Source organism: Gymnogyps californianus, chromosome 19 (assembly GCF_018139145.2).
Source record: "Gymnogyps californianus isolate 813 chromosome 19, ASM1813914v2, whole genome shotgun sequence".
Taxonomy (NCBI): domain Eukaryota; kingdom Metazoa; phylum Chordata; class Aves; order Accipitriformes; family Cathartidae; genus Gymnogyps; species Gymnogyps californianus.
Window position 1 is genome coordinate 11657040 of NC_059489.1, and position 22959 is coordinate 11679998.

Consider the following 22959-nt stretch of genomic DNA (forward strand, 5'->3'; position numbering starts at 1 on the left):
ATGGTGGGTGTCGTGGTTTAACCCCAGCCGGCAGCTAAGCACCACGCAGCCGCTCGGTCACTCCCCCCCACCCCTGGGATGGGGGAGAGAATCGGAAAAAAAAAAACCTCATGAGTTGAGATAAAGACAGTTTAATAGGACAGAAAGGAATGAAAAACAATGATAATGATAATAATAATATGACAATAGTAATACTAAAAGAATTAAACTATACAAAGCAAGTGGTGCACAATGCAATTGCTCACCACTCATTGACCGATGCCCAGTTAGTTCCCGAGCTGCGATCCGCCCCTCCCAGCCAACTCCCCCAGTTTATATACTGGGCATGATGTCATATGGTCTGGAATATCCCTTTGGCCAGTTTGGGTCAGCTGTCCTGATGGTGTCCCCTCCCAACTTCTTGTGCCCCTCCAGCCTTCTTGCTGGCTGGGCATGAGAAGCTGAAAAATCCTTGACTTAGTATAAACACTACTTAGCAGCAACTAAAAACATCAGTGTGTTATCAACAGTATTTTCCTACTAAATCCAAAACACAGCACTATCCCAGCTACTAGGAAGAAATTTAACTCTGTCCTAGCTGAAACCAGGACAGTGGGGGATGAGCTCTGTACTGTGGTCACCCTGAGAAACCCTCCAGAGTGTGGCAGGTCGCTGGTCCGTGTGTCTGTACCACCTGAGAGTGGCACTGCCCGTTCATAAAATGAATGAAACTGGAAGGAAAGGAACGTGCCACTTAAGCTTGAATCACTAAAGTCAGCATCACTTCAGCACGTTGAGCTATATTCCCCTTTTACTCCTCAAACTGCAGTCCATGTAATATATTTTTGGTCTCCAGCTATGCAAGAACACTGCTGGTCATTTTTTCCAATCTTCCTTAATCTGCTTCGAAACCAAGAGCACTTAATCTCCAGTTGTTGAATAATTCTCAATTGTAGGGACCGTGGCAGCAATGAAGTGTTTCACTAACTTTTAAGCTTTTTAATGTGAAAAATGTGGGACCTTCTCGTGGGTTGGAATAGTGTTGCAGTTAACACTTCAAGGATGGTTCGGTTCTGCTTTTTGGATTGAATTTTCTTTAATTTGAGTAGGAATGAGTTTATACATCCTGCGCAGCCTGCTAGACATCTCAGGAATTTCGGTATTTCTTTCTTTGAAGGCGTTTGCCACGGAGTGGGGCGATTCTGCTCAGCCTCGCTCCCAGCAAAGCCAAACAATTTGGTGATTTTTCTCCTGGGGACAAAATGACATTAGCCATTTATAATCGTCGCTTTAAATCGCCTTAGAGCTGGGGCTGTCTCGTAGGCAGGTTTTGAGAAATGAGGTTTTTTTCTTTCGAAGGTGCTTGGGAAACTTCTGCCGGGACTCCCAAGTGACGGGGCCTTTGTCCGGGAGGAAGGAGCCGGCCTCGGAGGGTTATCCATCAGCGTGCTGCGGCATCCTTCACAGCCCCAGTTCATCAAAGAGACGTTCACAGCCCCATCTCGCTGGCCAGCCCGGGGTCGGGCAGTCGTGATGTATTGTTGGGCTGACGGATGGCATGCAAGCCGAGGGTGGATTTATGGGAAGCACCTCTTGTGAGTAAACCCTTAGTAGGCAACGTGCTGGCTTTTAAGAGAGTCCTGCCATAGATGCATTAACTGCGGTTACTTTCAAGGTGGTGAAAATGGATGAGAATTGATTTTTATCTCATGGAAGAAAAGTGTATATCTGGGTCGAGGTGGCTGTGACCCAAGTAGATGACATGCTGTCTCACGATTTTATTTTATTTTTTTTTCAGTGGGACTAAGGCCTGGTTCTTTGGTACCCACAGGGATTACATTACATTATTGTGATGGGTCCACAGTTTAAGAAGTGTAGAAGTAGTAATTGTCAAGTAGATCTTAAAGTGACAACAGCTGCATGGAGTATAACTTCAGTGATTTTTTGAGAAATGGACCAGAAAGCTAAACTAAAAGACAGTGTGTAGTAGCCAAGTGGTGTTTTATGGGGAATTGCTATACCTTCTACCCTAATATAATTACAGCAACTGATGTGTATTTGTAATTAAAGCTATTGATATCTGTGGAAAAGTATTGCAATGGTGTACAAACTTGGGAAAAATTGGAGGTACCACAAGAAAGTAGGAGTGAATATTATGATGAATTTCTGAAGGCAGTATTTTAAAAATCCTGCTTAGATTTTGGATAAAGGGAAAGCAAACAAATATGGAGTCTGAATTAGCTTCTGTCCTTTCATTTTCTGCTATAAGTTTGCAGAAAACAAACATATCATAACAGGAAAAGTGTTTTGATTGGCAGAGTTTTGTTACATGAATGTTAGTCGGCTTCCAGGCTCTTAGTGCTCTCGGCATTCCTAGAGATGCAGAATTTATGATTATTTTATCTATTAGCAATATTTCCTTGCGTTCTCTCAGTCAAGTCTGTAGAAAAATAGTTTCATGACATTGTCCCTATAACGTGAAGATTTTGCTGGAAGTTTTGATAGTTGGGCCTAAAAATCTCTACGTTTGTGTTGCTAGAGCACTCAGATTTTGGATTTGAATAAAAATAAGCGATGATGACAAGTACAAGGAGCCAGCGCAAGCCGTGGGCTTGGTGTGCCACCGTACTGAACAGAGTGCACTGGATGTGTGGCAATGTTGACTTCAGTGAATGCTGTAAATCGGAGGCAACCTTTTATAATTCTTACAAGAGGGTTTGTTGTTTTGGGTTTTTTTATATTAATGTCCATTTGATAACGAGGTAACTGTGCTGGTCTGCTTTAAACGTGGTAAATAAAAGGAAAAGTCACTTGTTGGGAGTGAAGGGGAGGACCAAATGACCTGGCTTTACACTCGAATACTTCTAGTGAAGGAGACTATTACCTCCTTCCAGATAACTGGGGAAGGATACTCAAAATACCATATCATGTGAATATAGTTATTGCCTGCCTTATATCACTGCGAGTTCTCAACACATCTGGACTGAGAGTAGTTCCAGTAACGTTAAAGCGTACTATTTTGGTTGGCACACTGATGCTGTCGTATATGCCAATTAGTAATGGCTCTTGGAAACAGGCTGCTTTAAAACTCTCCCTGAACTATTCCCCAGAGAAATTATTCAATTAAGTACAGCTAAAATTAATGCCCATGGTTTTTGTTCGAATAAAACAAAATAAGCAGCTGGAAAAGGGAAAACTTCTCAGTGTGTGCTTTTAAAATAACAACTCTAACTAATAATTGTGTTTGCTGGAATCAATACTGCTGTTTGTTTTCTCAGTGTTGCTCTTTAGCTGTGAATGATCCGATGAGGGCTACCACAGCTGATGGTTCTTTGTCACCACCATGCATTTTCAAACCACTGTCTGCTGCCTCCGGACCTGCTTTCAAGAGGATGAAGTGTTCTGTGTTGCTCAGGGGTTTCAAAGTTTGACCCAGATATAATCTTATATATTTTGGGATGGATGAGTGAGGCTGCTTGGCTGCGGTGTGAAGGGTGATGTGTGGTAGAAACGGTGGTCCTGGATGTGTCCTCTTGGTCCCTGGAGCAGACGGCAAGGTTTTCTGTAGCAGAGCAAATAGCTCTCTCTTCTTTCAGCAAGTGTTAGCCTTAAAGCTGCTGAAGGTTTGGTGAACCAGTGGGAAAGGGTTACGCTGGAGGCATGTGCTGGTCCTTGGCCTTCTGAGCTGGGCGCTCGGGCTGCTCTTCACTTGCCAAAGGCCAGGCAGAGGTCGTAGGGCCTGGAGCAGTTCGTTCTTTCCAGTCTGTGCATTTTTCACTGTTGTCAAGAACTCGGGGAACCAGGAGCAATCCTGGTCCTGAAGGAGTTGTTCCTCTGCAAGGATTCCTCAGGGCGGAGAGCTGGCATGGCCTGTGTTGGGAGAGGGAGGACCTTCTGCTGCCATAGCTGATGCATCGAGTGCCTCAGGCTACTAACCCGAGCATGGAGAGCAGGCCGGAGCTGGTCACCAGCTGTGTGGGGGAGAAGAGCTGTCCTTCCCTGCATGCTCCCCTGGACACAAACCCAGTCTGCCAGCTCCTGCCCTACTCTGCCTGGAGACCCCGCAGCCCAGCTGCCCTCCTCTTTGTCAGCAGAGCCATTGCTTGGCAGTGCGGAAACAGGGAAGGGCGAGGAACGTCTTCATGCCGCCTGGACCCCCGGAGAGCTGCAGGGGAAGCAGCGGGAGGTGAGATCCCCTCTTGCCTCCCTGTAGCACTGGGACTGCTACGTACACATGGCACGTCGTAAAACACATTCCCAGCAGGAGACCAAAAGAGGTCTTCTGAACCTGACTGTCTCCAAGGACCGTCAAACCCCCTGTAAATTAGAAGAGCTAAAGAGTGAGACAGCTGAAACACAGAGGAACAAGTTGGTTTGCTCCCTTGGAGAACCTGGTATTTTTGTTTTTTTTAATACGTATATGAAGTTCTGCCAAAGAAGAGATTAAATGTCACCAGTTAAATTTAGGAAGGTGAGGGGAGGAATCTTGGTCTTTGCTTGAAATGCAGAACTCATCACAGCAGAAAGTGTAGGTGTGCTGGCGTCCTGAGCAGCACAGAGCTTGGATCAGCATGAACGCCAGTGGGATTTTGAGTATTACCTTGGAGCTGAACAGCAAGGAGAAGCCCACGACTGCAGTAATGCATTGCCTGTGGCATGGAGAGCTGCGCACGTCCGTGAGGCTGCAAAAACCAGGCACAGCTAGCAGCGATGGAGAGAAATTAAGATTCTTGGCTTTGTATTTTTCATTCTGTTTTTCTCTTTTCACTCTGCCTTGACATTACAGCTGGCACATTAGGCTAAGGTTCTTTACGTTTCTGATGTACTTACATTAGTTGCAATCTTCATTTCATACCACTGGCGTTTTGAACAATGCTTGCTTTCTTATTAACATGTAATTATGGGGTTTGGACATATAGAGGTTGGCATTCAATATATGATTAATTTCTTTGGTATCTAGCTCTTCTCCTGAGGCACCAGAGACCTGAAGGAGGGAAGGAAAGCCTGCTTGGCTTCTCCATTAAATTCCAGCCTTATTGTAATTTTTTTGCGTAGCATAAAATGTTATGGATTTTAGTTCTCTATATGTTTTTCTTAAGGCTGGCTGCAGTCTTCCATGACTCACAGTGGGGTATACCGTGGAGATGCATTAGTCATCAATAAATACTATCGAGTGATTTGTAAATTTAAATCCACGGAAAATCCAAACAATTCCAAGGAAATGTTTGGTCAGCAATGTCGTTCTGCTAAACTGCAACCAAAGCCCAGATTTGTTTCTCTCTGCCTGTGCTGTATTTCATGTGGCCATTTTCACTTGGCTTTTGGTTTCTTACTCCACAGACAGAATGAGGGCGACTCAAAGACGGAGTTGCCAAAACCAAATGAGGCTTTTTACGTGTTTTAAATAAAACAAAAAAAATCAATTAGTATAAAGTCATGTATGAAAGCAGAACTCTGGCTGCGCAAGAGCCTGTTCTGCTTCATGGGAAGAGACGTTCATCCTTCCTAGGGACTCCATGAGTTAAGAAATTAATAAAAAAAATCCCATGCCTTAGAAAGATGGTGCACCTGCGTGGGGCACGGTAGAAACAGGGAGACATCGGATGGAAAGGCAACCAGATCATTTTCCTGCTCTTGAGTGGAGAAAGAGTAGGAAAAAACCCGCATGGTTTCCTGCAAAATAAAACATAGTGTTCCTCGAAATGGCCCAGCTCTCCGGCTCTGCCACTGCCTGGCTTTCACTGCCTTAATGGACTGCTTCATGTTTCTCCATAACGAGTTGTCTCTCTCTCATGAGCTCCTTAACGGGAGAAAAAGCAAGGAGGGCTCTGGGGTTCGGTGGCTCATGGTGCCCTGGTGATGAGAGCAACAGCGTCCATAGCTGTTGGATAGGATTGTCTCTTCTGTGTCCGTGTGCTGCAATTCATGTTGTGATTTGTAATCTCATAAATTATGCCTTTTTTGATTAAAAAGTTCAGCGTTGATGCATGCACCATAACTCTGGTGTAGCTTGCTGCTGTTTAGTCCCTGCAGAGAAAGATGCAATATTAATTTTGTGTCTTTAGTATGATCTCATGACCTAGCAGTTGACTTGCTCCTCTGTCTTCAGCATTGCTGGAGCAGAGCGGGGCTGGCCGGGCACTGATGGGGTCTTGGCGCTGGGCTTGGAAAGGGAGGAAAGGTGGAGTGGCTGAGTGGGCTGGAAAAGGGGCTTTTGCTCTCTGGAAACGTTTGGGCTTCTCATTTTGGTGTCAAAACTGAGGATTTCATTTGCAAGCTGAAAGCTGGTTATTCGCTTCAAGCTGATCAGGGATGTGTTTCGGCATAAAGGGCATCATCAAGGAGGTAAAACACTGAAGGTCCAGGCGTGCAGAGCGCTCTGGGATGTACTGTTTTTATCATCTGTCAAACGGTTTTCCAGTGGAAACTGTTCCCTTGGAAAACTTCTGACCAGCTGTAGAAAGACTTGATGGCTGAGTTGACACAGAAGATGGGGCTGCCAGAGAAGTCCAATTTCAAACCCATAGGAAGGGTTGTTAGAAATGTCAACAGAGAAGCTGGGAATATGGGAAAGACAGATGGTGGTCGTGATGGAGGACCTGTGGTCTCTGTGTTGTGCTGCTCGACAGGGCTGCGGGCAAATCCAGTGCCTGAAGCTTGCAGCCTTTTTGAGGAGGAATAGAGGAGAAAAGCAAAAGGATCCATTTGGACACAGCAGACTGCTCCAGCACCTGGCTTGGGTTCAGCTCAGGGTTTGCTTTCCCAGCCTGCGTGAGCCCTTAGCGCGGGAGACCAGCTGTAGCGTGATGTATGGCCGTTTCCCGGAGAGATGACTTACGGCTCTAACGGGTGGGATTCCCGTCTCGCGGGAGGCTCTGAAATTATCCGTGCTGTGGCTGGAGAGAAGCAGAACCAGCTTCTTACAGAAGGCATCAGTGTTTTTAGGAATTACAACAGAACGTTTCTGATTTTCATGGCAGCGGCAAAGTCTTCGAAGGAAAAAGGATATGAAGAATGAGCTTTTTTTCTGAGAAATTCCTAGGATTACATATAATTTCTTCTGCTCAATTTTTTATCATCTGTCTTCTGCTGGTGTCCTTTGCATAAATCTTTATTTTTCTAGCTATTAGCAGATGTGATTTTAAAGATGTATATAAATACACCCTTACCGCTGCTGCCAGGTGGTTGTTGCACTGCAATTTCAGGAAAGGTTTTTATGTTCTGGCAGTCGCTTTTAGCACAGTCCTTCTGAACACACACACGTGCACATGGATGGACCCCAGAAATTGGTAGCAGCAAACTGTGATGCTAGTGTGACTTATAACGCAACCATTTAATTCAGAGAGATTACAGAGATCATCTTTCTCAACCTTTAATGTATCATTTGAGATTGCGAAGCCAAGCACGGTAGAGCAAAGTGGAAAGTGCTTACGATCCAGGGTTCAGACCAGTTCCTTCACTTTTCATTTTCCATTTCAATAGAACTTTGAAAAGGAATATTTAACACTTACATGCTTGCATCTCTGAGTAGTCTTGTGTTGATCTGGGTCAATCCATGGATTCTTGATTCTTTAAAAGTTGACTGTAGGCATTGATAGTGCTTCAGCTTGCTGTGACCAGTGAAACAATTCAATGAGCAATTTTTTTTAAACGCTTTGCCTTCGGCTACAGCTTAGAAGCTCTAATTTTCTGGCTGTGATAGCTGATGCAGCGACAAGTTCAGATCTGATTAAATGATTTTTGTATTTATTTTTATGAGCAAAAATATGTTTTAAGTTTAATGCAAAATATTAAAACCAAAATTTATTTGGTGTTTTTTTTTTTTTTAAATAAACAGAAGGAACTTTTCCTCACGCTTTCTCCAGTAAACACCTCTCTCCTCCCCAGGAGGCAGAACTAATGTTGGAACTGGAGAGGGCTGACTGACCGTACGGCTGCTGTTTCCAGCCTCTCCCACCTCTTCCACAGGGATGCTTCTTCCACCTCTTCTGACCTGGACCCGTGCTCAGCCTGGCTGCTCTGCATTGCTCCAAAACACATGCTGCCCAAGATCAAAAACCACTGCTGTGGGTTTTTTAACAAAAAGAAGTCAAGTATTTCAGAATATATCAGCTTACATTTTTTACTGTTGTCTGCTTGCTTCACTGTTTCCTCATTGCGCATCTTCTTTCCTTGTAAATCCCCTGCGTGGAATTCATCCCGATCCCCTGAAGGGCTGCCCGTGCCCTCTCCATTGCTGGTCCCATAGCCGGAGGAGCAAGGGCAGGACTGCAGACGGGCTTGTGTCCACAAAATTAAGACCTTCCATGACTTTTGTCCTGGTTTAAGGTATGCACGTATTGATCTCAGATCTGTAAAACCCACCATTATTTTTACTGTCTGATATATACCAGGCTTGTGAAGAAATCCTGCCCTTTTTGAGGGCTCCAGCCCAAATTTTATAGCTTTGATCACCAGGAAAAGCATCCAGGCTTGTAGAGACGGGTTTGTGTTTTCGCTGCTGCAGCCTCGGAGGTGAGGAGAATTGGTGATGCCCACGCACCTGCCTCTGCATCCTTATAGAAACCTGCCGCTTTCGTGCTTGGCGTGTTTGGCTGCCTTGTCTGCTGGTGAGCTCAAAAGCCGATGTACCTGCCCGGCTGCTGGCTGTGACCCTAGCAAAGGGACACGCGTGCAGGGACAAGCAAGGCTGCGACACCGGTTTTCAAGTAGAAGTCCCTGCTGATATAGGAGGTCCTGTCTGAGCTCATCTCCAACAGATGAGCAACCTTCAAACTTCTCCCACTTCAGCTGGGCTTAAATTACTCAGATTTTAATACTAGGGTTGTGCAGTAGGTTTTTGCCTTCTGCTTGAAGATCCTCCCTCACTGAAAGAAGACCTTGGCTAAATTTGCATTACCGGTTTAAATGTGGTTTGCAGTGCAGTGTTACTGAAACGTCCTTTGTAAGGTCACTGGCAGCCCTTCAGCAGCCTGCTTTTCCCGTCTGCTCCCTCGCAATGGGGGCACTTTGCTCCTTCCCCTTTTTCAGGTTTCTCTCTATTTTTTTTTTTAACTTGTTCCTTGCATAGTCAGGTAAATGGGAGGTGATAGCAAATTTTTCATCCCAAATGTAATTGCCAGCTTGAAGGGCAAAAGGGGTTGCAGGTGGGTCATCTGTCAGAAGAGGTGGTCCTCGGGAGCGTGCTGAGAGCTAACGTAGGATTGCCAGTGCTCTAAAGACTTTCATAGCTGTGGAGTTAGTTTGCTCTGGCAGCAGCTCTGCCTGCCTTAGAAATTCATTACTAGTTTTCAACTCTGCCTTATGCAGAATGTATTTCCATTGTGTTTCCTTTGCTTTAGAGTGGGGAGAAATTCTTTAATTTACGTGAAGGTCATGGGCTGCTCTGAACCTGAGTGTCACCACAACAGCGTGTTGATGGGGGTAGAGGGGTGGATGTTTCTGTGCAGGGTGTTGATGGTGTTGGTGGGTGTAGAGGGGTGGATGGATGTTTCTGTGCAGGGTGTTGATGGTGTTGGTGGGTGTAGAGGGGGGATGGATGTTTCTCTATAGGGTGTTGGTGGGGGCAGAGGCGTGGATGTTTCTCTGTGGGGTGCTGGTGGTTGCAAGGGTGCTCTGGCCTGGGGAACCTGCTGGGCTGGACTTCTGATCCAACTGGTGATGGGGTAAGAACCTCCCTGTGCTTTCTCCCCATGCCAGCCCCAGCACAGTTGCGGAGGGGAAGACCCTGCTCAGACCTCCTGGTTGTGCCATGAGCGCCCCAACACTTCTCCTGGTCTTAACCGCATGTCACATCAAAGGACTAGTTGCTTGTTGAGCTTTGGGCTACGTGCTTGGTGAAGTGGCCTGCTCCCCTGAAACCTGACTGTATGAAGAGACATATAGATACGGAGAAATGCTTCTCCCAAGCTGTACAGTCCAGTTCTCTGGTTCAGAAATTGCTCCTGCTGGTTGGTCTCACAGGCGAATGGCTTGTGCAGGGGGATGAGAAAGGAGAGGCTTTAGTCATAATCCCAATTGCAATGCCCTGGGCTTTGAAATGATGACAGAAAATTTTCCTGCTCGCATTTGTTCTCATTTAGCTACAGCTTGTTCACCAGGATGTTTTTCAAGGAGGGTCTGGTCAGTGTTGGCAAAGGAAAGTCTCTTATTTCCCAAGCGTGCTTATCACTTTGTCCTTGACAACGATGGGAACTTTCGGCACTTTTTTTTCATTTAGAGGCAAACATGAGAAAGCCTGCCTTTGCAGGCAGCATTGTACTGGTTTTCCTGTGTGCTGAATCACGCAAGACAGATAAAGTTTTCCCAAAATATTGTTGGCTTTGCAGATGTTAGACCTGGGAAAGTTGGGTGGGAGGAGGAGGAGAATTAGTATCTGAACTACAAACTGAACAAATCTTGCAGTTCAAATAAAGTACCTGCCATCACTTGGGAAAATGCGTTTTGGTGTAGGATGAACAATAAAATCTTGAGTGTTATAAACAACTTCACAAACATGGAGAGTTTGTGTCTGGATAGGGCAGTATTGGTGGGGTGATGTAGCTTAACCCACAGGAGCGGTGAATGGTTTAGATCTATAGGATAAAACAGAGGCTGCACACACAGAGAAGCAGTTGATGTTTGCCCTCTGCCCTCCCTTCATGTGAATAGTTAGATGGTTTAGGCTGTGGGACATGAATCAGGAGCTCATGTTTTAAGAAAGATATATGTATTTTTTAGATGCTGATATTGTTTTACATAGGGATTCACTGGAGATGATAGAGTGCTTGTGGGGCAGACCTAAAAAGCATGCCTTAGAAGGATGATGCTTAAATCTCCCGACTCTCCAGGAGAGTAAAACCTCCGTGCTACATATGCCTTTGAAAATTTCCTGTGTGTCTTCAGAACTTTGATTTATTTTTTTTTTTCTGTTATCCATATATATAATCAAACTGGTTTTACCTCTGTATCTAGAGCAATGCTTGTTACTTGGTAAGATTTGAGGACATAGGCACCCTGCATAGCTACCATCTTTTGCTGTGGGAAGGTGAATTTTGGAGGAAACCATTCCCTTTCAGGCGCTGGTATAGAAGTGATGGCCAGCAGAGGTGTACAGGTGTTCTTGAGAAGCTGCAAGAACTAATGTCACATATTGGCACCACCTTGCAAGCGCAAGGTTTTATCCTAGTGTCACAGGGAAGTTTTGGAAGTACAAGGAATGCCCTCTTTAGTGTCATCCCCTTGTTCCTAGCAGAGATATTTGGGAAATCTCTTGTTTGAAGGAATACAGTCAAAACAATAAAGGCTAATTAATAAGGGCCCTATCCTGTTGATGGGACTTGTTTTCCTTAACCCTCAGCCAGCATGCATACAGGGTTATGATGCATAAAAATGAACAGAATATTAGTATATCTTACTAACTGAACACTGTGCGCTCTAACTTCTGCTTTTGCTTACGGTCTGTTAAACCTGGATGTTTCGGCAGTGCTGCAGCGCAGAGATGCAGTGCTAGGATCTGCCGGAGTACAAATGAGTTGGGAGCGCAGCGCCCGCCAGCTGGCATGGCTCTGTCCCCGACCTGATCTCAAAAGGCAGGCTAGATTTATTAAGACAGTGATCAATAGTGGGGAAAGTGCTAGAAGTGTAACCAGAGCAAGATGCTTTGCAATAGCGTTCAGGTTTTGGCTGCTGTCTTCCTCCTGATTTATCATGCACAAAAAAAGCCATTCCTACCTGCAGAGTAGAAAGCAACTCAAATGCGATGTATTCATACACCCAGCAAGAAGCACTGGCTGTGTATTTCAAGAAAATTAGAGCGTAACAGGCAGCAAGCAGGAAATGTGGTGCCTGAATGTGGCTTTTAATTTTCAGTGTTAAAAAACCCCATCCCATCAACCGCTCTTGGTGTAAACCCTGTACCTGGTCCGATTTCCGTGACAAAATTAAAGTCAGCAGTTGCATGAGGTTGAGGGTGGGTTGGCTTGAAATTTTCCTTTCCCCTCTATTAAAAATTGATGTAGGAGAAATTTTGTTCACTTTCCTTTTCCCAGAGGATCGTCTGGGCTGCAAGCAGAACTGCCATCCGTACATCTCGGTAATTGCACCAAGGCAGGACTTTGACTGTATCCTCCGTGGTCGCTTGGTTGGGACCGCACCAAATGTTCTCAAAAGCATTTATGAAGATGATGATTCTGGATGTGTTTTAATGAGTATGTAATGGCCAAGTGTTGAGATGCTCTGCTCCAGGGACTGAAATTTCAGATTCCCTATAGCATATGCACTAATTCTCTTCTTTGGCTAGTGTTTTGTGGCTGCCATCATCTTATACTCCGTGGCTACCTAGACTGTTTCAGGCTGTAATTTTTTCCTCCACTCTTGCAGTGGAGGAGTGCACTGACTCTGAAGTTGAAGTCTCTTGTGTAGTATTTCCCAGGATTTGGACCTTTCAGTGCATGTGGATCACTGGTCTGTCGTACTGGAAAACAACAGGGTGCAGCTGGTTTCCATTTTGGAGCCTCCAGCAGGAGCGTGCTTGTTGAGCAGTGATGCTGCAGGGCTCGGAGATTAATGCTGATGTTTCTCTTTCCCCAGAGATCATCGATGACCTCACTAACCTGGTTGAAAACACAGACGACAAGCTTCGCAACCAGACGCGGCATGTGAAGATGGTGGATAAGAAATCGACGTCCTGTGGTAGGAAATGGCTTGAGCGCAAATCCTGCCCTGTTATTAAATGACGAGAAACCAGTCTAGCACTCAGAGGCTGTGTGCAATGTGCTCCCCCCAAGGACAGCTTCTTTTAAAAGTTAAAAAACCCCACCTCTCCCAACTCAAACGTGACCTTAGCTGCTGTTGCAGGTTTGACTCACTGCGCATGCTGTGTGTTGATACAGTTAACTTCCTTAAGCCATTTGACTCCAGCATTGCACAATATTCTGATTGGAAATTGTAGAACTGTATGAAATGAGTGCGGTACATGTTAATTAGGTTTAAAAAACTTGCTAGCTACCAGCTCTCACAAACTGATCACAGCGGGGAGTGATGCCTCAGGGACATTTCTGGTGGTGTCCTGCAGGAATGTGTTCTCAATCAAGTGGCATTCACAGACATGAAATCCTTGCTGGTGACTCTTCAAGCTATGTGCAAGCTGGTAAAGCTAAGCTGGACTCTCTTTTCGTATAGCCAAAGCGAGGTTATACATCTCAAGAGAGTGAATGCAGGCTTCATCTATAGGATGAAGAGCTGGGGTTTTTGATAGCAATGACTTTGGGAGGATGCTGTGGGTGATGGCAGCAAATGTCTTTATCTTGGGAGGAGGAGTGACACTGAGTGAGTGGGGGAGGATGTCCATGGGGAGGTGGTGGTAGTGAGACACTTCTGGAAATAGCATCTCCACTTTCGGTGTCCCTAATTTGTTTTTGGCATGCTAGAGGACTCCAAATGCTAACAAGAATAATTTATGCTCTGTAGAAATTTGACTTATAGCCAGAAGTTAATGAAATTTGGCTTATGTAGTTTAGTAAAGAGAAGTTGAGAGCTGACTTGGTCACATATCTGGGTGGAGAAAAGGTTTCTGGCTGGTTTCTGGCTTTTATTCTGTAGAGTGATGGTCTAGCAGCAAAAGTGACTGAGCTCAGACTGGCAATGAGACATTTTTCAAGCACTGAGGATATATTTCAGGGATTGATTTAGTTCTCCATCAGTGATAACTTTTTGAAAGCTTAGTTGGTGTAGGTTGGTGAAAGTCTGTGGCTTCTTCTGGAGGTTAAAGTTGACTTGTCAGAGGCATTTGTCTACGATTTCTCTTGTACCAACTACAGATGGAATTAAAGGCGTGACTCCAGAGTTCATGACTGATTTTTTTATTTTAGATCTTTAATGTTGACACAAGATGGATTTAATCTAAAAATAATTGCACTTGAATGATGCCAAGTATCCCTGTGTGCCTTTGGAGTCTCCCCTTAATGTCTGTGGTTTCATTTTCTGCACGAGTACAGGGAGGAGCGCGACGCGAAATGCCTGCGCAGGGCAGGCAGTGAATCCCATGTCATACAGGACAGCTTCTCCCTCCTTAGGTATTTGTCCCCCCTTTTCAGGTTCCTCATGCGAATGCAGCCCCCAGACAATGTTGCTGGATAATGAGCCTGTCTCTTTAACTCTGAAGCCCATGCTGGCTGCGCTGGGGAATTTGAGAGGAGGAGGAGGAGGAGGAGGAGGATGGGAGAGGCGAAGGCTGGGAGGATCCTGGGCTGGATTCCTTGGGGGTGACCTCTCTCACCCTTTCCACATTGAAAAACATTTTTCTGCAAGGGGTAGTGAGAAGCGCTGCCTCTCGGTGCCTGTTCCCTCTGCTCCAATAGGTCTTCCTGTGTTTGCATAACAATTTGGGCATATGTAAACACTATATTGACTCAGATAGCTGTTTTATTCTGCCTAGGCATGAGTTTCAGAACAATAATGCTGGAAGACATAGGCTTTAATGGCATTCTTCCCATCCCTTTTCCACCCTTATCCCTGGCACTGAAAATGAACTAGCATATTAAGATCAGAAAAACGCTCCGTGTACATACAATTATTCCTTGAACAAAGCCAAGCAGCGGGAAAACGGGCACCTGCTAGGTAATTTTTTCAAAGTGCTTTTCTTTCCCCTCCAACATTTCATTTAAATCGATAAAATCTTTAGTAACTCTTTGGTTTCAGCATGTTACTTTGGATTTAAACCGGGGTGAAGTGCTCAGTCTTCCCCTTTGCCCACCCCTTCCTTCCCCAGGATGCAGACATTTGCTTGGAGCCAGTCTCCGCACTATTCCAGCATGTGCCCGTTTCTGTGTTTTTGCCTCATTTTTGAAATCATAATGTCTTTTTATTTTTCTGGTGAGTGCGTGTACTGGAGCCACTGGCTGTGGATACAAGCGGAGCAGCCTGGCGTGAATAGTGGAATAATCACCCTTTTACGAGCAAGAATGTAACGCATTAATGGGTGTGTCTTTGTTAGCAGCCAGTATAATAATAAAATCAAAGTATTGCTGATGAAATCCAACTTTAATCAATATTTCAACATCTTGCTCTCATGCAAACATCGTTTCAAGCTTTGGAGGTTGTTTCCAGCGACCGGTGTGATTTATGCCGCGGCTGTCCGTCCCTCGGTGCTACCTGCTCGGCACAGGCATCGCTGGGTGCAGAAGCGTTGCAGAGAGCAGCGTCCGCACCTCTGGCCGTACTCAATCCTGGCAGAAACCTTCAGGTTGTTTCGGGTGGATTGTTTCATTTGCAGCTTGTTTTCAGTGCCATTTCTCTTGCTGACTCAAGAGCTGTTGACAATCCCACCCCTTGCTTCTGCCCAATGAAGGCTGCCCCGGTTGGAGCCCGTCTCCCTTGGTGGCCCCGGGCAGCCCCACGCTGGTGTCAGTGGGAACTCCCAGGGATTGCAGCGGAAGAGTAATCATAGGATACACTCGAGTCTGCTGCATTTATGAAATTATTGTTGCAAATCATCAGTCATCTGCAGGCAAATGTTTGCACGCTGCTTGGCATTGTTTTATTTCTTTTCAGTGTATGCTGGGCGTTTAGGAGGGATGTTAGGACATATGTATTTCTTAGATTTCAGAAATTTGCATTGAGCTTTCACCAAAATGTACACGCAAATCATTAATCAAATGTTAGGCTGCCTTTACCAAATTTGCTACAGGAATGCCTGTGTGTACAATCCTGACTTGTCAGTTTTACCACTGGTTCTCATGGGTTGGTTTGTCCCCACTCTCTCCCAGTTTGCGTACCTTTAGGGGGGGTTTTGTGCAGAGTAACACTCATTAACCGTTTCTCGCTAACTTTTTTATTAGAAACTTTAACCTTCAGAATGTTCTCTCAAGAACTGCATTTAAAAATAAGCAAAGAAATGAAAGTAAAATTAAAATTGAGATGCTGGGGGGTGGTGGTCATGATTTGACCCCAGCCGGCAACTAAGCACCATGCAGCTGCTCACGCACTGCCCCCCGCAGCAGGATGGGGGGGGAAGAGAATTGGAAGGGTAAAAGTGAGAAAACTCGTGCATTGAGATAACAGTTTAATAATTGAAATAAAGTACAATATTATAATAATAAAAAATTGTAATGAAAAGGAAAATAACAGAGAAGGAGAAATAAAACCCAAGACAGGCAAGTGATGCAAATGAAAACAATTGCTCACCGCCAACCGACCGATGCCCAGCCAGTCCCCGAGCAGCGGCCCCGCGGCCAACCTTCCCCCAGTTTTATTGCTGAGCACGACGCCCTATGGTATGGAATATCCCTTTGGGCAGTTGGGGTCAGCTGTCCCGGCTGTGTCCCCTCCCAGCTTCTCGTGCACCCCCAGCCTGCTCGCTGGTGGGGTGGGCTGAGAGGCAGAAAAGGCCTCGGCTCTGTGTAAGCACTGCTCAGCGGTAACGAAAACATCCCTGTGTTATCAACACTGTTTTCAGCACAGATCCAAAACACAGCCCCATACTAGCTACAGTGAAGAAAATTAACTCTATCCCAGCCCAAACCAGCACAGGGAGGGGAAACAAATTTGCCCCAAACAAGCCCTTGAGCTGGAACAACCTGATGATATGGCAAATGCCACAATACCTTAATGACGCAATACTTGGGATTCCTTCAGTATTTTTGGTTTTCCTGGGTGGAGATAGCCTAACTGTGATCCCATCCCTTCCAAATCCAATTGGAAATAATTCCCACGTTTTTAAAAAAATGTTGAAGTTTCCAATTTTGAAAAAAAAAAATTTATTTAAAGGAAAATGACTGCCCTGAAGGGAGTGCTGCTGTCAAACTCTCAGCAGCCCTGTTGTTTGGGTTCACTGCGCAGCTCCTGTGGGGTTTTTAATCCTCTCTTGCCCTGAGTGGGCTCCAGCATCAGCTCATCCCTTGGTGTCCTTGGCACCCGTCCTGAGGACAGCATGCCAGCGCCAAACCTTCCCCTTTGCTTGCCGTCCCTGGGCTTCAGCAGCTCGAGCACAGGCTGTCCCACCGCGGCAGGTCCCCAAGCTCTCGGGGTACAGTTCCTCGCTTTGGGACACTTCACGTCAGTGGGTGCGGGTTTTGTGGGGGTCCCAAAACACGGCCGCTCAGCGCAATATGCAGCTGTGTGGGTTGGATTTATTTCTGTTCATCGTCAGGGTCAAGCATGTAGTATTAGTCAGGAGTCTGCAAAGAGTCTGTGGTTCTTTATCCCTGCCCGTGGGTTGCAGTTGGCCTCATCACGGAGGAGAAAGTCTGTTGTCATCTACAGCTCCATCCTGGCTTACCTGGATGGTGCTTTTTGGTAACTTTCCCCCCATTCTTGAGTTTTGTAGATTTTTTTTTTTTTTTTACCTAAAGACATAAGCAGGCAGCTCCCTGCAGAGAGGATGGTTAAACCAGGCTTTGTTTGTGATAAGAGCATCCTGAAGTGTTTGCGTCTGAACGAGATACGGGGATTTTAGTAACACAGGACACAGCTGGGAGCCTAATTATCCGATGCAACGTACGTGGAGGCGGTTGCAGCCAAGCTGTGCGATGCATGGAGTCAGAAATGTTCTTCAGGTCCTGCTAAACTAGACCATGAACTGGGGAGGGGATCTGGGGGATCGGTGCGGTCCTACTCCTGATCCTACCCAAATCACTCGTTTTGGTGGCTCTCCCGTAGCTGAGGAGAAAGGCTGGTTTTCTAGGGAAGCAACACAGAAGACTATGACTTTGCCATAGTAAAAAAAAGCAAAAAAGAGCAAACTCTTATTTCTGACAGACTGATCCATTCCCTTCCAAGCAGTGTGAGGGAAGCAGACCATGTCTTTGCAGTTATCACTGCGTGCATCCCTCTAACCTTTCAGATAAATGAGGAAAATGAGAAGCAACCACCGAATACCCCGCTGGGCCAGTATCTGTGTCCTGTAAAATAATATACAATTGCAAAGTGGAGGCTGAGCAATTTTTTTTCTGTCTTTCGTTTTCTCCTATTCCACAAGATGGCATTGCAATCTAATCGCCTTCCTACGGCCCCAGGTAGATGCTCTCATCTCCCCTTTGCCTTCTGATGGAGGTTTTTGGAGATGCTGAAAGCAGGGTGTAGACTACCATAACGTTAGTCGGTACCAGGTAGGTTTTTTTTATCTTAGCAAATCGCCAAAGTACCTGAATTAAAGGCAGAGCTTTGCCAAACCTATTAATTGGAGTTTTCAGAAGGTTTAATTTGTTTTAAAACAGAGTAGCTTGGATTATATAAGGTTTCCTCTAGAAAATAATGATTCATGCAGGCTGGGGCCTTTTTCTGCCAGATTCTACGATCGCTCTGTTCTAAGTTACGGTTATTTTTGCCATGGATTTAATTTGTTTTATAAATTATGGATGGCAGTTACTCAGGTTTGTTCCTCTGACGTACGCTGTGTGTTTAGATGAGCAAGTCCCCATCCATTTATTTTTTTCTCAGTGGAGTGGAGAAGCTGGTGTAGTGTGCCATTAAATCAACCTTTCCTGCAATCTGACTCTCGGAGAAGTTACACCGATATTCCTCCCCAGTGCTGCTCTGACAACTGCACTGGCTCTGAGTCACCTGTCCGTGCTTCTACGGGATGAGTTTTCTTGGCCTGGCAAGTTACATATTTTCCTGATTTTTTTATTATTTTTGTTCCTTCCTTCAGTTTCTTCCATTTTAAGCAATTACATGTTGAAAAGTTTGTTCTGAGCTGTTACCCCTGCGAGAAAGCTTTGAAAAGAAACTTTAGCAGAAGAACGATGAATCTGTTGGTTAAATTGGGCTCATTGCTGGTGTCTTCGCTGATCGCCGGTGTCTTAAATGCACCGACACTTCCATCCTCCCAGGACCAGAGCAGCCCAGGGAGGTGGCCGAGGGGCAGCTGTCGGTGATCGAACAGGAGATGGAGTTTCATCTGGGCTTTTGTGTCTCCTCGTTCCCTCCTGCTGCAGCCCTTGCTTGCTGCCAGCCAGCCTGCCGGGGAATACCAGGAGTCCAGCAGATCTCGCGGCTGGATTTAGCTTCCCACTAGTCTCGCTACCTTGTGCATCATCCTCACTTGTGTTGTAGTTCTCGTCTGAGCTCCCTGAAGTGTTTTCCTCCTCTCATATAGCTTGTTTTCCTTCACTGTGAGAGCGCAGGTTAGCTGCACCCAGGGGAAGCGGTGGTCTGCCGGAGGTGAGCCTGCTTTCGGGAGGAACCGATGGGTTTGCAGCCCCATTGCACGTGTGCGGCCGTGCTCTTCCTCCCACCTTGCCCCACTGACTTCTGAACCTGCTGGCTAATTGAAGCTGAAATTAGTTGGAGATAGAGGTCACAAAGATAAGAAGTTACTACAAGCTTACTTGGGCATCTATCCTCATTAGAGAGACCCAATTAAGGGTCCCATTGAGGGGGGGAAGGCAGGGTGAGCTCAAGTCTCATTAGACACAGGAGAAGCCTCAAAGTAGATTAGCTTAGGGACATAGCAGAAAATGTGTCTTCATTAATTATGTTAATAGAACAAATTTTAAACGAACTGGTCCAGTAGTTTTGGCACGTTGCTAATCTAAGACTTCTGGTTCGTTTGTTGTCTTGCCATCTTGCTTCCCCATAATATGAAACACCTTTCCTTGGCTTCGTTAGCTCTGAGCCCCCGAGGAGCAGGTGAGGAGCTCACAGGGTGACTAAAGGTGTGAAGAAACATCCCAAAGGGTGCTCTCCGATTCAGCAGTACACTGAAACAAGGTCAGTCATGGTGCTGAGACAATGTCTTTGCTGGTGGCGTGTGCCCAGCAGCCTGGTCCTCGCTCCCCCGCTGCCTCTGTACCCTCTGGCCGGCTCGTGGCCTCTCTGTGCCTCCTCCTCCTCACACATGCTATATTCACAGCTTAAGTATTTGGCTTAAAATTGCTCATGCTGAGATGTTGAAATGGATTCAGCTGATGAAAGAGGATGGACCTAAGCAGTCATAAACAGGTGGGGGTTTTTTTTTTTTCAAAAAAGGTGGTTTGGAGTTGCTTTGTGAATTTCTTTCCAGGTGAGGAGCACGGCGTTTGCTGGTGGTGTCAGCTCTGTGTGTGTTTGGCAGGAAAGGATGGGAAGAGCCTTCTGGGTCATAGGATCCCTTCAAGATAAATTTCTGAGAACAAGCTTGTTTTTTCCCCCCCATTACTCCTATTGGAAGGCTGCAATGGTCATAAACTTATTTCCAGCCTAGACTTGTCAGGGATACTTCATGTTGCCCACGTGCAACCCTTGTTCTGGTGTCTTGAATAGTTCTTTCCCCTTTTTTATTTCACTCCCCCAAATGTGTGTGTCTAAGAGATCACTCAGTGTTCCGTCCCAGCTTTTGTTTTGTGGGGCTGAACAAGCATCTTTACATTTTAATCTCCTAAATTAATCTCTCTGTTTTCTGATAAGTCCTTTTTCACACTTCGTCCTACTTCAACTTTTTGTTTTTTCAACCACGAGAACCGACCGCAGCATCCCCAGAGCCTTCTCACAATGGCTTGCCCACCGGCTTTAGCACTTCTCTGGCTGCTGGAAATATTTCAATTACAGCATGTTGGTGCCTCAGTCAGTTTTGTTTTGAGCTGTTTGCTTGGGCCTTTCTCACTCTTGAACATTTTCCACCTGAGTTCATTTTCTTTCCAACTCGTAGCAAAAACTATTGTTTGTCCCAAGTGCGTGGCTTCCTCTTTCATCCCATTGAGTTTCAACCTTCCTCCATTCGTCTTCAAAGTTACCCATTTTTTTCCTATATGCTGTCCCAGCTTTCCTCTGTGCTGATGCTGCTTTCCAACTTTGTGTCATCAGCAAATTTCATTAGCACACTTACTTTTTGTGCCAAGATCATTAATAAAAATATTTAATAAGATCAGCCTCCTGACCATTATTCCTTGAGGAGCTCTGCTGGTGACCTCCATCCATTCTGATCCTTCTTTCAACACTGCTTCGCCTTTCACCAGTTTCCTGGCCTTACGGTTCTGCTAATCCCCATTTTTTTCATTTAATAATTTCCCACATGGCACTGTATCACATGCTTTGCTGAAGTCTGTGTGGATGGGATCTATCACGCTTCCTTTGTCTAGAAAATTCATTATCTTATCGGGCTAACCTGATTAGCTCTGATCTGATTTCCCTTCAGTACAGTCCCATTGTTTTCTACCCTGTTTACCATTTAGTTTCATGTTCTGATTAGTCTTTCTTCAGTTTGCTGTAGAGCCTCCATCCTGCGGAGGTTAATCGGACAGGCTTGTGGTTGCTCGCATCGCTTTTTCCCTTCCGCGGGGCGGTTGTGCGGATGCTGCGGTTCCTCTCTGGTGCTGGACAGGCGGCCGCAGCTCAGTCCATCCAGTTTTGGGATACATATGCCAGATAATGTTGAGTTTGAAGGGAAAGACCTGGAGCTCTGTGTGCATCAGTCCTCCTGGCTTCATTAACCAGCTTGTTTCATTTAATGACAGTTCGCCCTGTGGCACTGAGACCCTCCAGAACCACTGCAGCCTTCTCCGTCCTCCCACCAAGCCCTGGGTTGGTGGATTCAACCAGTGACCTGGTTGAATCTGGGTCTTCTGCGCCTGTGCCACCTCTTCCCACGGGCCTTCTTCTGGCTGCAGGGACCCCCAGAGTATCTCCCTGGATAACTTTTGCAGGTAGAGACACAAGTGAAATGGTTCACTTAAGGCTGCACAGCAAGTATAGTATAAATAAGAGATGAAGGGCAGTCATGAACTGATCAGCGTAAAATGAGGTGGGGAAAAATTACTTTGCTGCGGTAGACTGACAAGGGCTTTGCTTTTCAAGTGGCAGTGTCGATGCGTGGGCATCGAGGTTGCAAAATAATTGGCTATTCAGTGCCTGAGCCCTAAATTTAAGGACACCCCAAATGATGGTAGAGGCGGCTGGAGAGTGGCATTTCTGGGACTCGGTTGTGAGACGTAAATCAGGCGTGGGTTCAAGTCTGAAGCTATCAAATGGCATCCCTCCCCATTAGGAGACAGAGTAAGGGGAGAGGGAGAAGAGGGGGGGCATGGGCAGGAGAGGGAAAGGCAGTAGGCATCTTCTTAATTACATTTGCATATGCAGCTGTTCAAACAGACTGAACTTCATCAATGCTTGTTCATACCTATCAGGAGATTTAGAGCAGCTGTTGTCAACCCATGTAGCGGGCTTGTACAAATCTGGTGGTAAAATAAGCCCCTGGGCACCCTGCTTACCCAAGCTGTCCATCACTCCAAAAGGGCAAGCAATTAGTTTTATCTGAATATTGAAAAAAATTGGAATTGTGTGAAATATCCAAGGGCGACTGCTTACAGCTTGGTTTCCAAGGATACATGTTGCAGAATTAAATCATTAATTTATATTTCTGAAAATGGTGCTGAAATGTGTTAATTTGTACATTACCAAAGAGGCTCAAACTTGCCTCCTTCTGCCTTTTCTTTCCTAACATGCTCAATGACAAAATAATTGCTCTACCCGATCTGGAGCTGAAATACAACGGTGTTCTGGCTGGGGGATTTCGTGCCACGTTAAAACTAAATTAGGGGGGAAATTATGTGGGTTAATTGTTTGTATTAATTCTTACGACTGAAATTCTGCCTCAATCTTTGGCTTCCAAATACGCAAGCAAGCTGTTCCTAGCCTCTCTCAGTCTTGTTACCCTAAATCCACCCCAACCAAAGATGCTGTCCTGAGCACAACGCTGCTGCAAACACAGTGCCTGGGCAGAGAGAGGGTCCAGCATCTGGAATCCTGCTTCACAGGCCCCGGGCACTCGAGGGACACAACAATACACGGAGGATGTGGTCAATGGAGAAATTAGTTTGCTAGGGACCAAGTGGTTATGCTGTCTCTTCAGGGCTTTCTGAGATGCATAGAGGATGTTGATCCCACCAGAAAGTGGGGATATAAATCAACAGGGACTGTGATCTCAAATCTTTCATGTTTTGCAAAAATACAGTAGGATTCCTGCAATCGTGCTAACTCTGGCTGGAGGAAAACTGTCCTCGGGCAAATGGGAAGAGCAATAAGAAA

The 22959-nt window shown here is 45.7% G+C and overlaps 1 protein-coding gene across 1 annotated transcript in view; it reads left to right on the forward strand.

Moving 5' to 3' along the window:
- The window catches only part of STX8 (syntaxin 8), a 107995-nt gene that overhangs the window by 55616 nt on the left and 29420 nt on the right, over positions 1-22959 (forward strand). Inside the window, exon 7 of the mRNA XM_050908625.1 lies at positions 12550-12651. Within this exon, the coding sequence (XP_050764582.1) occupies positions 12550-12651 (102 nt within the window). The remainder of the gene's footprint in view (positions 1-12549; positions 12652-22959) is intronic.